The 15,656-nt window shown below is 41.7% G+C and overlaps 1 protein-coding gene across 2 annotated transcripts; it reads left to right on the top strand.

The window, feature by feature from the left end:
• Positions 1-4,399: 4,399 nt before the first annotated feature.
• Positions 4,400-14,996, top strand: crispld1b (cysteine-rich secretory protein LCCL domain containing 1b). 2 transcript variants are annotated; one of them, XM_046358055.1, is made up of 15 exons: positions 4,400-4,532; positions 5,195-5,504; positions 7,035-7,153; positions 7,561-7,693; positions 7,792-7,907; positions 8,069-8,169; positions 8,275-8,433; positions 8,559-8,619; positions 12,407-12,473; positions 13,169-13,299; positions 13,478-13,521; positions 13,598-13,670; positions 13,882-13,951; positions 14,047-14,180; positions 14,427-14,996. In XM_046358055.1, exons 2-15 carry the CDS (start codon positions 5,247-5,249, stop codon positions 14,476-14,478), a joined length of 1,518 nt encoding a protein of 505 aa, XP_046214011.1. In that variant the 5' UTR covers positions 4,400-4,532; positions 5,195-5,246; the 3' UTR covers positions 14,479-14,996. The 2 variants fall into 2 exon arrangements, with proteins under 2 accessions (XP_046214011.1, XP_046214010.1); XM_046358054.1 differs by having other exon boundaries at positions 4,438-4,716.
• Positions 14,997-15,656: the final 660 nt, after the last annotated feature.

Raw genomic sequence — 15,656 nt, 5'->3', positions numbered from 1 at the left:
TATTTCTGTCCTGTTAGTGTCTGTGTTTCTATGGTCTCCACTCTAGTTCCCTGCAGCTAATCTGGGCGTATATATCACCAGAGATGGCTTGAGCTGACAAATGAGTTAAAGACTGCATTACAGAGACAAGAATGTTTTACTAGAGATAGCTTAGGAGTAGAACAATCCCTCATTGTCTCAAAATCATCCTTGCATCTTGAAAACTAAGTCAGGGTGGGGTTAAGACAATAACCCATGTGCAGATAAGACTGGGATGAACCCAGAGTGGATTATGATGCTCCTTGGTCTGTATGAGGGGGTTGAACCAACCGTGACTGTGCATTGTTAGTGTCAGCTATATATAGTACTCTGCATTTGTGTAAAGGGTAGGTTACTCTGTCCAACACTCAATGGTGGGGGGTCGACCAGCCTCATTATTGCAATAGTTAATCGATGTTAAATAAGATGATTGTTTGAAGAAATGACCAAATCTCTCTGAGTACTGAATTTCCACAACAACACCAAGTCAGAACCATAGGATAAATAAAGGGGATAAACAGTGTATTCGGAAAGGATTCAGACGCCTTCACTTTTTCCTAATTTTGTTACGTTACAGCCTTATTCTAAAATTGATTAAATGATTTTTTCCCCCTCATCAATCTACACACAATACCCAATAATGACAAAGTATAAACAGGTTTAAGAAATGTTTGCTAATTTATAAAAAAAAAGGCTGAAATATCCCATTTAGTATTCAGACCCTTTACTTAGTACTTTGTTGAAGCATCATTGGCAGCGATTACAGCCTTGATTCTTCTTTAATATGATGCTCCAAGCTTGGCACACCTGTATTTGGGGAGTTTCTCCTATTTTCCTCTGCAGATCCTCTCAAGCTCTGTCAAGTTGGATGGGGAGCATCACTGCACAGGTATTTTCAGGTCTCTCCAGAGATGTTTGATCGGGTTCAAGTCTGGGTTCTGGCTGTGCAACTCAAGGACATTCAGAGACTTGTCCCCAAGTCACTGCTGCGTTGTCTTGGCTGTGTACTTAGGGTCGTTGTCCTGTTGGAAGGTGAACCTTCCCTCCAGTCTGAGGTCCTGAGCGCTCTGGAGCAGGGTTTCATCAAGGATCTCTCTTTACTTTGCACCGTTCATTTTTCCCTTTATTCTGACTAGTCTCCCAGTCCCTGCTGCTGAAAACATCCCCACGGCACAATTCTGCAACCACCATGCTTCACCATATGGATGGTGCCAGGTTTCCTCCATATGTGGCATTTGGCATTCAGGCCAAGGAGTTCAATCTTTGTTTCATCAGACCTGTTTCTCATGGTCTGAGAGTCTTAAGGGGCCTTTTGGCAAACTCCAAGCGGCTTGTCATGTGCCTTTTAGTAAGGAGTGGCTTCTGTCTGGCACTCTACCATAGAGGCCTGATTGATGGAGTGCTGCAGAGATAGTCATCCTTCTGGAAGGTTCTCCCATCTCTTCAGAGGAACTCTGGAGCTCTGTCAGAGTGACCATCGGGTTCTTGGTCACCTCCCTGACCAAGGCCCTTCTCCCCCGATTGGTCAGTTTGGCTGGGCGGCCAGCTCTAGGATGAGTCTTGGTGGTTCCAAACTTCTTCCTTTTCAGAATGATGGAGGCCACTGTGTTCTTGGGGACCTTCAATGCTGCAGATGTTTTTGCTACCCTTCTGTCTCGACACAATCCTGTCTCGGAGCTCTACGGACAATTCCTTCGAGCTCATGGCTTCATTTTTTGCTCTGGCATGCACTATCTATTGTGGGACCTTATATAGACATATCATGTCCAATCAATTGAATTTACCACAGGTGGACTACAATCAAGTTGTAGAAACCTCTCAATGATGATCAATGGAAACAGGATGTACCTGAGCTCAATTTCGAGTCTCATAGCAAAGGGTCTGAATTCTTAAGTACATTTAAAAATATATATATTTAACAAGGCAAGTCGGTTAAGAATAAATTCTTATTTACAATGACGGGCTATACTGGCTAATCCTGGATGACACTGGGCCAATTGTGTGCCGCCCTATGGGACTCCCAATCACGGCCGGTTGTGACACAGCCTGGATTTGAACCAGGGTGTCTGTAGTGACGCCTCTAGCACTGGGATGTCGTGCCTTAGGCCGCTGTGCCACTTGGGAGCCCAAATAAGGTATTTCTGTTTTTATTTGTCATACATTAATTTATATATATATATATATATATATATATATATATATATATATATATATATATAATAACTTTTTGGCTCTTGCTCAGTTGTGCACTGGGGCCTCCCACTCCTCTTTCTATTCTGGTTGAAGCCAGTTTGCACTGTTCTGTGAAGGGAGTAGTACACAGTGTTGTATGAGATCTTCAGTTTCTTGGCAATTTCTCTCATGGAATAGCCTTAATTTCTCAGAACAAGAATAGACTGACGAGTTTCAGAACAAAGTTAGTTTCTGACCATTTTGAGACTGTAATCGAACCCACAAATGCTGATGCTCCAGATACACAACTAGTCTAAAGAAGGACAGATTTATTGCTTCTTTAATCAGCACAACAGCTTTTAGCTGTGCTAACATAATTGCAAAAGGGTTTTCTAATGATCAATTAACCTTTTAAAATTATAAACTTGCACTAGCTAGCACAACGTGCCATTGGAACACAGGAGTGATGGTTGCTGATAATGGGCCTCTGTATGCCTATGTAGATATTCAATAAAAACCCTTATGTTTCCAGCTACAATAGTCATTTACAACATTAGCAATGTCTACACTGTATTTCTGATCAATTTGATGTTATTTTAACAGAGAATTCTTCTTCTTTTTTTTCTTCTTTCAAAAACAAGGACATTTCTAAGTGACCCCAAACTTTTAAATGACAGTGTATGTCTGAAAGTTGTCCAGAACATTGATAACATGTACTTTAGATACAGGATGCAACATATTTTTACACCATTGAATTCCATTTAGTTTTGTGTCCATATAATTGCTATTGCCTTTTACAAATGTTACAGAATAAAGACTGGTATATACTGTAACTGAGTGTATAAGAATCGTGAACTTGATTTCTTGCTAGAGAAAGTGATTGGGAAGTCCAAATGCATGAGCAGAGATTTTAGCAGCAGTTGTAGTGAGGAAAAAAAAACACCAGAGGGCGAGCCTGACAAAGTAAACTCAGCCTGCTGTGGAATATTCCTTTGTGAATATTCAACTATGTCCCGATTTGAAGACTGGTTATAATATACATTTTGCAAATAAGTAAGTCCTATAAAGACACGGAATGAAAGGAATACTAGGGGAAACAACATAGGATAAAGTTACTTTGACACAATGTCGACTACCTGCTGAAATGTTTTGTACACTGCTAAATATGAAGAAAAAGTATGTCCCTGGTCATCCTCATTACAGATCATTTGTTTAGGCCCAGCCTTAAGCCAATTATCTCTTGGACCTGTTCGGTTCCACACTGACTTGGAGTCTTGCAGTGCTAGAACCTAATCGACCCCTAGCATGGATGTGTCTGCCTTTCTACTATAAATCACTGAAGAGGACTATCAATGCGATTTCATTTCCCCTAGTAGGCAACTTGAAATTGGCAGAAGTACTCAGGCACCCAAAATGTCTTTTCTTGTACAAGTGTCCCCATCAATGCAGTCACCTGGAAGCAACCATGGCACTGTACAGCAACTTGTTACCTCTGTTAGGTGGGCATTGGCTTCATTTCTTCCAGCTGAGTTTACATTTCTCGGTGATGTGGGTTGATTCCTCTAGAAGTCTTAGTAGGAATGCAGGGTTGAAGTCAGCATGACCTAAGGTTCTGAGAATCTGATCCTCAGGAATGCACTTATAAAACAGGGAGCAAAGCGTGTCCTCTCCATAGAGGATGCCAGCTTTCTCCTGTGAAAATGCTCATTATACCCATCCGAGAAAAATAACTTGTGTCTGGAACTTGGGTTGATACTGACTGAAGTGTACAAAGCCTTATCAGTTTTGATGATTTTGAACACAAGTTGATTTGATCTGCAGAGCTCAGTGGGGTCATGCTCCATAAAATGGCAGGGAGTAGGCCTACAGGAGGAGAACAAGGACAGTGCAACACTTTTCTTAGTGTCATGGATGCAGGCACAAAGCTATTGAGGCTTGCAATAACATAGCCAGTGATTTTTTGGGGGGGGGTTGGAAATCTGCTTGAACAATACAATAATGCTAATGCTAATAATGCTAACCCTAATAATCATTCAGCGAAAAAGACTGAATTAAACTCACAGTAAATGTTATAATTGAAAATAAATCACATCTTAAAAGAAAACATAAAATACATAAATACTATTCTAAAGAAATACTGAATTTACATATGAGTGGGCTGTCATTGTCCAAAGTTTACCTTGCAGTCACTTTGAGTGGGATGGCTGGAATCAGAACCAGAGTCTTTAAATAGTTCAACCTGCGAACGCCCTGGATGAGGCGTGGTCTGCCGCGTAACTTATTGCAAAATCCAAATTTGGCATATAAATGCAGGGAGCGCTCGTATTTGAGATATAATACAGGTAACTCCCTCGACTTTTTGTTGGATGTATGATACTTTACCCGTACGAAAGTTGTGGCTCCTGTTATGAGAGATAAATCGTATTATGTATGAAGAGTAGCTTTCATTCGGCTGCAATAAAACTGGAGTTGGACATTGTTTCCTGAGGATAGTTGACCAGATTAAACAACAGTGTTCGGTAAAAGGTAAATCATTTGTAAATGTTATATTCGTCATTGGGATAACGAAAATACTGTTTTGTAATACAACAGGAATAGCCTGTCTAGGCAGACTTGTTGCCTCCAATGTATCAACGCTACTACGGTGGGTCGGGTTTACTAGACAATAACAGGATCAGATGAGACTTGCCTTCTCAGCCTGTGAGAGAATTTCACATGCAATATGCATGGTCATGAAATATTGCATGTGCTTGGCAAAAACGTACATGTTTTCCTTGTGAGAAATTGTGCGAACAGTTCAATTGACCTACTATCATGCACTTAAAACACACCAAATATATATATGTACAGTATCAGTTCTTGTTCTCGTGTATGATATCCATGTGCCAAAGATGTGATAAATCATCAGTACTCACATTCAAGTGAATGTATTAATCAATAACAAATAGTATACAATGGATTACAGATCTCTGAATGCTTGTATTTTATTTTGTCTCTTGTTTAGCCAACAGAATACAGATTTTTGTATTGGAGGCTTGAGAGGCTGATCAGTCATCATGAAGTGTGGAACTCAGGACTGGCTACGAGGGTTTGGGCTGCTATTCTTTGTGCAAACAGTACTTTCTATGGTGATCCCTAACTCTACTCACCTGGAGTTGTTACTGGAGAAGTATATGAACAAAGATGATGAGTGGTGGGTGTCCAAACAGCGAGGGAAGAGAGCCATCACTGAGGGTGATATGCACCTCATACTTGATTTGCACAACAACCTGAGAGGTCAAGTTTATCCTCAAGCTTCAAACATGGAGTATATGGTAAGCTAAACCAGGACCTGCTGTGTCTGCATCACACATTTCTGTTATATTTAGGTCATCCTAAGATGAACTGAAGGCAATTGGAATATGACTTTCCCATACTAGAGAACGTAGGAGATTGTACAGTACTACAGATTGAAGCAAGTGTTAGTTAGTTAGTTATTTTGCACTGATACTCCATCTTAGCTAATGATACTTGCTCAACGACTCAAGACATCTAGGCTTGAGAATCTGGAACATTTTCAAACCAATTCAACCATCCATGGGGTTCAGCAGAGCACATCTGCAAAGTCAGGGCCAACTCAGAGGTTTCACACCAAGTTATGGGAGCACAGAGTGCTCAAATAGATCAAAACCTAAAAACAAGCCTGACCGACAGCCAAGCAATAAAGCCAGTGTGTTACTGGCCCTGCCAAACCTCAAGCTCTGCCCCCTGCCTTGGTAAGCGGCCAGCTCTCACCTCCGCTGTTATCGTGCACTCTGCCTCAACCATTTCAACTCACATCTTCAAATATTAGTGTCTTTCTTTGCATTTCATTTGGCAACAAAGCTGTATCTGTGTTGATTCAAACGTGTAACAGTTGAGCATCATCCTTTGATGTATGGTGGTTAATTTGGATGATTTCCCATGCATAAATGGAGATTTGTATCCTGTGTGGATACACTGTGGCTCAGTTGTTCGAGCATGGCGTTTGCGCTGCCAGTTCGATTCCCAGGACCACCCATATGTAAAATATATGCACGCATGACTGTCAGTCGCTTTAGATAAATGTTTCTGCTAAATGGCATATATTGTATTGCAGTCCTATGGTATGTCCATTGCAGTCAAGCATGTCCATTGGCCTCAAGCCTGTTGCTTTAACCCTAAGCAGTGCAGAATGCAGATATCACTAATGTAATGTTCTACACATGGAAGACATTAGGACTGTACAGGGCAGCTGACTGGCACATTTTTCAATTAACCTTGATGGGTGTTAGTGCAGTTAAACAGCAGAACAGCAGCACACTACACCTATTCTTCTAATGGACAATTTTACTACAACTTGGCTGAAACGTTAGAATTCCTCAAGTCATATCTATGTAGTTCTTTGTAAGAAACAAGTGGTGCACAAATAGATGATAGTTTTTAACTTCGCTTGACCCGTTTATAAGATCTCGATCATGTAGGTTGTTGCACTTTAGTGCAGACCCACTGGGCACACACTGATTGAATCAATGTTGTTTCCACGTCATTTCAATGAAATGATGTGGAACCAACGTAGAATAGACATTGAATTAACGTCTGTGCCCAGTGGAGAGTTGAGGCAAAGAGACCAGTAATACTAAAAATGTCATCAGGGCCCCCGAAACACTTTCTGTGAAGAATGTTAGAATTTGTATTTACAATTTTTGTTCATCAAGAGTTTTGTCTTTCAAGAGTAATACTAATACAAGCTGTCTTAAGTGTATCAGTAGCAATAGCACCAATCTGATGTGCTTGTAGATATGTCTTTATCTTATCAGAATAACTCTGACTTTGGCATTTCAAAGGTTTGGGATACAGATCTGGAGAGGAGTGCCGAGCACTGGGCACACACCTGCCTGTGGGAGCATGGACCACAACACATGCTAACTCAGATTGGACAAAACCTGGGTGCCCACTGGGGAAGGTCTGTATAGTATCTGGAGAGATGACCAGATTGATTATATGCATTGTCATTATACAGTTATACTGTATGCCCTTTTCCTAACATGTTGCAGGGTCCTATAAACTCATGAGGCAACCAATGTGTGATTAGACTGTACAGTGAGTACTGATACTGTATAATGCTGTGGGTTGTGTCTAGTTTAGGGTGTTTCCCAAACTCGGTCCCAGGGCCTCCCATGGGTGCATATTTAGTTTTTTTGCCCTAGCACTACACAGCTGATTTTAAAATAATCAACTCATCGTCAAGCTTTGATTATTTGAATCCGCTGTGTAGTACTAGGGCAAAAAAACTAAACATGCAACCCTGGGAGGCCACGGGACAGAGTTTGGGAAACCGTAGTTAAATAGTTTAGTTTCTACTTTCCTCAGAGACCGACCACCAACATTTCACGTCCAGGCCTGGTATGATGAAGTGAGAGACTACAGCTATCCCTATCCACAGGAGTGTAACCCAGACTGCCCCTTCAGATGCTCTGGTCCTGTCTGCACTCACTACACACAGGTAAGAGTTTCCTATAACAATATCATAAAACCTTATTTAAGGTCAGAGAAGTCTGAGAGGACTACTAACTGAAGGTAGCTAATTTGTTGTCTTTGCAGATGGTTTGGGCAACAAGCAGCCATATTGGATGTGCTATTAATATATGCTACAACATGAATGTGTGGGGCATGATTTGGACTAAAGCTGTGTACTTGGTTTGCAACTACTCACCGCCGTAAGTTTGAAAGGTTTTTAATTGTTCTTATGTCCCCCCCCCAAAGAAAATAATTAAGTTCAGATTCTTATTTTCAACTGCTGTATGTTATGTAGTGTATGGGAACTGGGAAGGATTGGGTCAAAAGGTTCAGTGTGTTTTATGATGTCATTTGTGTGCAGGGGAAACTGGTGGGGGCATGCCCCATACAAACATGGCAGCCCGTGCTCTGCCTGTCCGCCCAGCTACGGTGGAGGCTGTAGGGATAATCTCTGCTATACAGGTCGGCTGCTTTCAGAAAAAAGTTGTGCCATAACAAATTGGTTGCATTTATACATTTTGTTTTGCAGACTATATTACATGTGATGTGACACTTGTTCTTTTTCAGAGAACGGAGTAGATCGACGTCCTGCCCCTGAACTAGAGGAGACAAACTACATCGAGCCAGAGCCGAGGGCCCAAGAGCCAAGGTCGAGACCGCAACCCCCAATACCATCACCCAATGACAACATGGAGAGGAATGAGGTGGTCAGCACAGTGCAAATGTGTAAGAATTTATCACAAATTTGACACTGTTTCTAATACACAATGTCATTATACAGTAGGATAAAAGTCTATATTCTGTACCACTGCCAGAAGGTCTAAGTGAAATTGTTTTTCTTATTTTCAAAGGTCAACAGATGGACTGTGAGACAAAGCTGCGTGATCGTTGTAAAGAAACCACTTGTAATAGGTAGGCCTAAGTTGTTCCTAAAGTGGATGTTGTCACTTACCTAGGTTTACAAATCAAATGTTATTTGTCACATGCGCCGAATACAACATGTGTAGACCTCACATTGAAACGCTTACTTACAAGCCCTTAACCAACAATGCTGTTTTTTGTAAAAAATTAAATGTAACCTTTTTTAAAGAAAATACCCCCCCAAAAAGTAAGAGATAAAAGTAACAAATAATTAAAGAGCAGCAGTAAAATAACAATAGCTAGGCTATATACATGGGGTACCAGTACAGTCAATATGCGGGGTACCGGTATTGAGGTAATATGTACATGTAGGTAGAGTTATTAAAGTGACTATGCATAGATGATAACAGAGAGTAGCAGCAACGTAGAAATGGGGGGGGGGGCAATGCAGATAGTCTGGGTAACCATTTGACTAGATATTCAGGAGTCGTATGGCTTGGGGTTAGAAGCTATTGGACCTAGACTCGGTGCTCCGGTACCGCTTTCCGTGCGGTAGCAGAGAGAACAGTATATGACTAGGGTGACTGAAGTCTTTGAGAAATTTTAGGGCCCTGCCTCTGACACCGCCTGGTATAGAGGTCCTGGGTGGCAGGAATCTTTGCCCCGGTGATGTACTGGGCAGTATGCATTACCCTCTGTAGTGCCTTGTGGTCAGAGGCCGAGCAGTTTCCATACCAGGCAGTGATGCAACCCGTCAGGATGTTCTCGATGGTGCAGCTGTAGAGCCTTTTGAGGAACCATGCCAAATCTTTTCAGTCTCCTGAGGGGGAATTGGTTTTGGCGTGCCCTCTTCACGACTGTCTTGGTTTGCTTGGACCATGTTTGTTTCTTGGCGATGTGGACGCCAAGGACCTTGAAGCTCTCAATCTGTTCCACTACAGCCCCATCGATGAGAATGGGGGTGTGCTCGGTCCTCCTTTTCCTGTAGTCCACAATCAACTCCTTTGTCTTGATCATGTTGAGGGAGAGGTTGTTGTCCTTGCACCACATGGTCAGGTCTCTGACCACCTCCCTATAGGCTGTCTCATTGTCTGTGATCAGGCCTATCACTGTTGTCATCGGCAAACTTAATGATGGTGTTTGAGTCGTGCCTGGCCGTGCAGTCATGAGTGAACAGGGAGTGCAGGAGGGGACTGAGCACGCACCCCTGATTGGCCCTCATGTTGAGGATCAGTGTGGCGGATGTGTTGTTACCTACCCTTACCACCTGGGGGCGGCCCATCAGGAAGTCCAGGATCCAGCTGCAGAGGGTGGTGTTTAGTCCCAGGGTCCTTAGCTTAGTGATGACCTTTGAGGGCACTATGGTGTTGAACGCTGAGCTGTAGTCAATGAATAGCATTCTCACATAGGTGTTCCTTTTGTCCAGGTGTGGAGTACAATAGAGATTGCATCATCTGTGGATCTGTTGGGGCGGTATCCAAATTGGAGTGAGTCTAGGGTTTCTGGGATAATGGTGTTGATGTGAGCCATGACCAGCCTTTCAAAGCACTTCATAGCTACAAACGTGAGTGCTATGGGACGGTAGTCATTTAGGCAGGTTACCTTGGTGCTCCTGGGCACAGGGACTATGGTGGTCTGCTTGAAACAACATGTTGGTATTACAGACTCAGACAGGGAGTGTTTGTGAAGACATTGCCAGTTGGTCAGAGCATGCTCTCATGTATGTTTCACTGTTACTTGCTTTGACGCGAGCCTAGAAGTTATTTAGCTCGTCTGGTAGGCTCGTGTCACTTTGCAGTTCTTGGCTGTGCTTCCCTTTGTAGTCTGTAATAGTTTGCAAGCCCTGCCACATCTGACGAGCGTCGGAGCCATTTTAGAACAATTCAATCTTAGTCCTGTATTGATGCTTTACCTGTTTTATGGTTCATCAGAGGGCATAGCAGGATTTCTTTTAAGCTTCAGGGTTATAGTTTCGCTCCTTGAAAGCGGCAGCTTTACCCTTTAGCTCAGTGCGGATTTTGCCTATAATCCATGGCTTCTGGTTGGGGTATGTACACACAGTCACTGTGGGGACGGCGTCATTGATGCACAGTGACTCATGTGGTATACTCCTCCGGAAGAATCCTGGACATATTCCAGTACATGCCTTCACAAACAGTCCTGTAGCTTAGCATCTGGTTCATGGTGCTTCCTACTTTAGTTTTTGCTTGTAAGCAGGAATCAGGAGGATATAATTATGGTCAGATTTGCCAAATAGAGGGCAAGGGAGAGCTTTGTACGTGTTTCTGTGTGCAAAGGGGGGTCATCAATGTTTTGTTGCCAAACTGGTGGCAAAGTTAATAGTTGGGAGTCCTATCAGAGCCATAGACAATCTCTATTGCACTCCACACTGCCCACACCCACCTGGACAAAAGCAATACATTTGTGAGAATGCTGTTCATTGACTACAGCTCAGAATTCAACACTATAGTCCCCTCCAAGATAATCACTGACCTCAGGACCCTGGGACTGAACACCTCCCTCTGCAACTGGATAATGAACTTCCTGACGGGCCGCCTGAGGGGGCAAGCGTAGGCAACAACACATCTGCTACGCTGACCATCAAAACGGGGGCCCCTCAGGGGTGTGTGCTTAGTCTCCTCTTTTACTCCCTGTTCACACACAACTGCGTGGCGGTGCATGACTCCAACACCATCATTACATTTTCTGACGAAGCAACAGTGGTAAGACTGTTCACCGACAACAATGAGGCAGCCAATAGGCAGGAGGTCAAAGACCTGGCAGTGTGGTGCCAGAACAACAACCAATCCCTCAACATCAGCAAGACAAAGGAGCTGATCGTGGAATATATTAAATGGAGGTGCGAGCACACCCCCGTCCACATTGATGGGGCTGTAATAGAGCAGGTCAAGAGCTTCAAGTTCCTCAGTGTCCACATCACTAAGAAATTAACATGGTCCACACCCACACAGTTGTGAAGATTGCACCTCATCCCCCCTCAGGAGGCTGAAAATATTTGTCATGAGCCCTCAGATCTTCAAAAAGTACCATTGAGAGCATCTTCACTGGCTGCATCACTGCTTGGTAAGGCAAGTGCAAGGTACCCGAACGCAAGGCGCACACCTGGCCCAGTACATCACTGCGGCTGAGCTCACTGCCCTCCAGAACCTCTATACCAGGCGGTGTCGGAGGAAAGCCCAAAATATTGTCAAAGACTCTAGCCACCCAAACCATAGACTGTTCTCTCTGCTACTGCATGGCAAGTGGTACCAGTGAACCAAGTCTGGAAACAATAGGACCCTGAACACTTTAACCTTACCTATATGTACATAGCTACCTCTTACCTCATACCCCTGCACATCGACACAGTACTGTTACTCCCTGTATATAGCCATGTTTTTTAGTCATTATTCACTGTGTATTTATTCCTCGTCACTATTTCTGTTTAAATGTTTTCTATAACTGTGCATTTTTGAAAAAGGAAGTAAGCATTTCACTGTTAGTCTACACCTGTTGTTTACGAAGCATGTGGCAAATAACATTTGATTTGCAGAGTTAATTGAAAATAATGCCATTGTTGATTTGATTTTTGTTTAATTAATTAGGGTATTTTATCTTGAACCATATGGCCTATCAAGTAGAAATTCATGGACAATATGGATACAGATATAAAAAATGTACTTTATTAATACATTTCTTTCTAGTATAAATTACCAAAGTCACTATAGCTTGCCATGGTATACATTTTTAATTACCAAAATTACCCTACACTTAACCATTCTCACTCATTTCTGTGGAAGGGTCAAAACTGAGTTTGAAATGTTATTTCTTCCTACAGGTACGAGTGTCCTCCTGGATGCTTGTCCAGCCCAGGAAAAGTAATAGGGGCTGCATATTATGATATGGTATGAACAGAAAACACTATCTATTACTTTTAAAAATGTATTCCAACCGCATGAGTTGTGGGATACTAGATATAAAATAACGGTACAACTTCAGTCATTTTATTGATGTATTTTTATTATCTAATTAAAATAATTAGGGAAAGCCAAAACCTTCCCTCCTAAGTGGCGCAGTGGTCTAAGGCACTGCATCTCAGTGTAAGAGGTGTCACTACAGTCCCTGGTACAAATCCAGGCTGTATCAAATCCGGCCGTGACTGGGAGTCCCATAGGGCGGCGTACAATTGGCCCAGTGTCATCCAGGTTTGGCTGGGGTAGGCCATCATTGTAAATAAGAAGTTGTAACCTTTATTTAACTAGGCAAGTCCGTTAAGAACATGAGCTATGCAATTGACTTTGTACTACGTCTGGGTTCTGTCCCCTAATCTTTAGAATGGGCTCATAGATTTTGTGAAAACACAGTAATTTAAGATATATATGAAATTATATTTGTGTTTGTAGATGAATTTACTTCTGCCAGATGCCTTTTCATTCTTTATTTTTTTTTTGCGCTGAAGACCATTGGGCTGCATTTTTGCCCATTGATGACCATTCAAAAAGCCTACAAAAGTTCAAAAGCTACAAGGCTACTTCCTGGGAAATGCCATGTCCCGTTCGTAGCATATAAAGAGTAGTGAAACATGTTTTTCATATTTCAGCAATCAAGTGTTTGTGGAGCTGGTTTACATGCTGGAGTAATAGACAATGATGGAGGCTGGCTGGATGTTACACGACAAGGAAGAAAACCACATTTCACAAAGTCATACAAAAATGGAATTCAGTCTCTTGGGTGAGTTAATTTGACACAGCTTTGTCTCAAATGGCACTCAATTCTGTATGTAGTGCACTACGTTTGACCAGGACCCATAGGGAATTTGATGCCATTTGGGATGCAACTTCACTGAATTATGTTTGTTTATAATAAAGCAGCAAGTCACGTTTTCACACCAACTTATTCAAATTTACAGGATGAACAGGAGTGCAAATGCTTTCAAAGTTTTCTCTGTACCAGGTATGTCTGATCTTGTTTCACCTTTGTCTCAATGCATGTATTTTTCAAATGACATTGTGGCATCTTTGCTTCTCAGTAAAGGCAGTACCATGTGAGACCACTGTTGCACGGTTCTGTCCCTACAAAAGACCTGCACGGCACTGTCCAAGGTAAAGAAAGAGTTCACTCTAATAAACCAAACGTGATACTCTTCTTCTGTAAAGTTGATTGGATAGGTATAGACTACACCTGCATTGCTTGCTGTTTGGGGTTTTAGGCTGGGTTTCTTTACAGCACTTTGTGACATCAGCTGATGTAAGAAGGGCTTTATAAATACATTTGATTGATTGACTACTGATCGTGGCAATTTTCCTTCACCAGGTTGTATTGCCCCCGCAATTGTCTGCATGAGACCCGTGCCAGAGTCATTGGAACACAATATTATTCGGATGTAAGTCTGTCTGACAATGGCCTTCTATACAGATTATATTTCTCTCCGTAGAACTGACGTTTGTGCTATGCTTATCTACCTTGTTTTTTTAATAGAAATCCAGTATATGTCGAGCAGCCATCCATGCTGGTGTAATTCAGAATGACTCAGGAGGCTACCTGGATGTGCAACCCGTGGACAAGAGGAGACAGTACAGCGGTAGCTATCAGAATGGAATCTCTTCAGAAAGGTAAGGGATTTGGATAAGGAAAATACAGGTCAATTGTGTTTTTTTTTTACTTTGTTCCAAATGCTTTTGGATGTATAATGGCTAGGATCCAGGAGTTTTTCCTGGTCAGCTATTGTGATCAGAAAAAACTCCTTCCCTTTGCTGATGCAGTATGTAGACTAGTATCAGTGTCATATATCTTGGCTTGACGGTGTAAACTGTTCTTAGCTGAATCCAAACTAACACCAGTGTTCATTCTCCCCCCAGCCTACAGAATCCCTCAGGTGGCAAAGCATTCAGAGTATTTGCAGTCATTTGAATTCACATTGCAAGGACACGAGCACTTGTCATTTCACGGCCAGTAATCACATTACTTGTGGTTTCCTTCTCTTGCCAAGCTGCACAACCTATAAAAGATATACATTTAAACAGTGTATCTTTAAGCTTGTTTATTTGATGTATATAATATCTTGTAAATAAGTTGAATGGAAAAAAAAAGATTTGTATCAGAACAGAAAAATATATACAGTAATGAGCATGCATAGTAAATGTTTTCATTCTATGATATTTAAAATGTATTGTTTTTATTTGATTTTGTATGCATATTTTTTAAAACTATTACATTTTGATGGCTTTTGCATTTTTCATGATGCAAAATATATTGTAGTCTTTATTCATAGATTTTTTACAGTTCAAGCCTGGCTGGCCAGGAGTGTGTCAGAAAATGTCATAGCCTGAACCGAAAAGGGTGAGACAGCCGAAATATGCATTATTTATTTACATTTATTTCATTCATTCATTCAAGAAGGGCTTTATAAATAAATGTGATTGCTTCAATATGTCTTTTTGCTGAACTTTCAGTATCGCCATTATCTCTTTCAAGAAAATCTTAAATATCAGTTCTCCATTGATTGCTGCTGTTCATAATACAGTAGTGTATAAAGCGCTACCTGATGTTGTTAGAAAAGCCTTGTCCTATCACTGTCAATGTTCTGGAAAATACTGCTATTCTGTGATGGATGGCCAAGAGGGTACTTTCTTACTGTCCTGGATCAACATTTGTTTGTAAAGGCATTACTAATCTTCAGGGTATTCAGGTGTAAAGCTTTTTGTATTTCTATGCTGTAGAATGCCCTTCAAGGCAATCAGAAAGGAGTATTCAACAATACCATGGTATAAGTATATACATTATACAACTGTTACACATGTTTAAGGTTGCAAAATGTCAAATTCCCATGTTTTCCAGAAATCCAGATTGGAGGATTCCCAGGAATAAGCAGGAAATACAGAATCCTCAAACCAGGGAATTTATTGAAAGTTCCTGGAATTTTGCAACCCTACACATGTTCGTCTATCCACAGAATTCAGGCACTCATTCAATATTTCAAAAACAATATTTGCAGAAATCTTTTCCAGGCAGGAGCAGTAAAGAATGAAAGCTGAGCAAGCCCGTATGTTAAACTACTTGGGCCCACTGGCTGTGTGCTAGGGAGAGCA

The sequence above is a fragment of the Oncorhynchus gorbuscha genome, linkage group LG08 (genome assembly GCF_021184085.1).
Source record: "Oncorhynchus gorbuscha isolate QuinsamMale2020 ecotype Even-year linkage group LG08, OgorEven_v1.0, whole genome shotgun sequence".
NCBI lineage: Eukaryota > Metazoa > Chordata > Actinopteri > Salmoniformes > Salmonidae > Oncorhynchus > Oncorhynchus gorbuscha.
The sequence above is the reverse complement of the archived record's forward strand: the minus strand, read 5'-3'. Positions and strand labels throughout refer to the sequence as shown.

Bases quoted from the DNA above. Each gene is read 5' to 3' on its own strand.
- crispld1b (XM_046358055.1), top strand. From the start codon at position 5,247: ATGAAGTGTGGAACTCAGGACTGGCTACGAGGGTTTGGGCTGCTATTC. The intron at 8,434-8,558 runs GTAAGAATTTAT...TTATTTTCAAAG, and splicing joins GGTCAGCACAGTGCAAATGT to GTCAACAGATGGACTGTGAG. The intron at 12,474-13,168 runs GTATGAACAGAA...TTCATATTTCAG, and splicing joins GGGCTGCATATTATGATATG to CAATCAAGTGTTTGTGGAGC.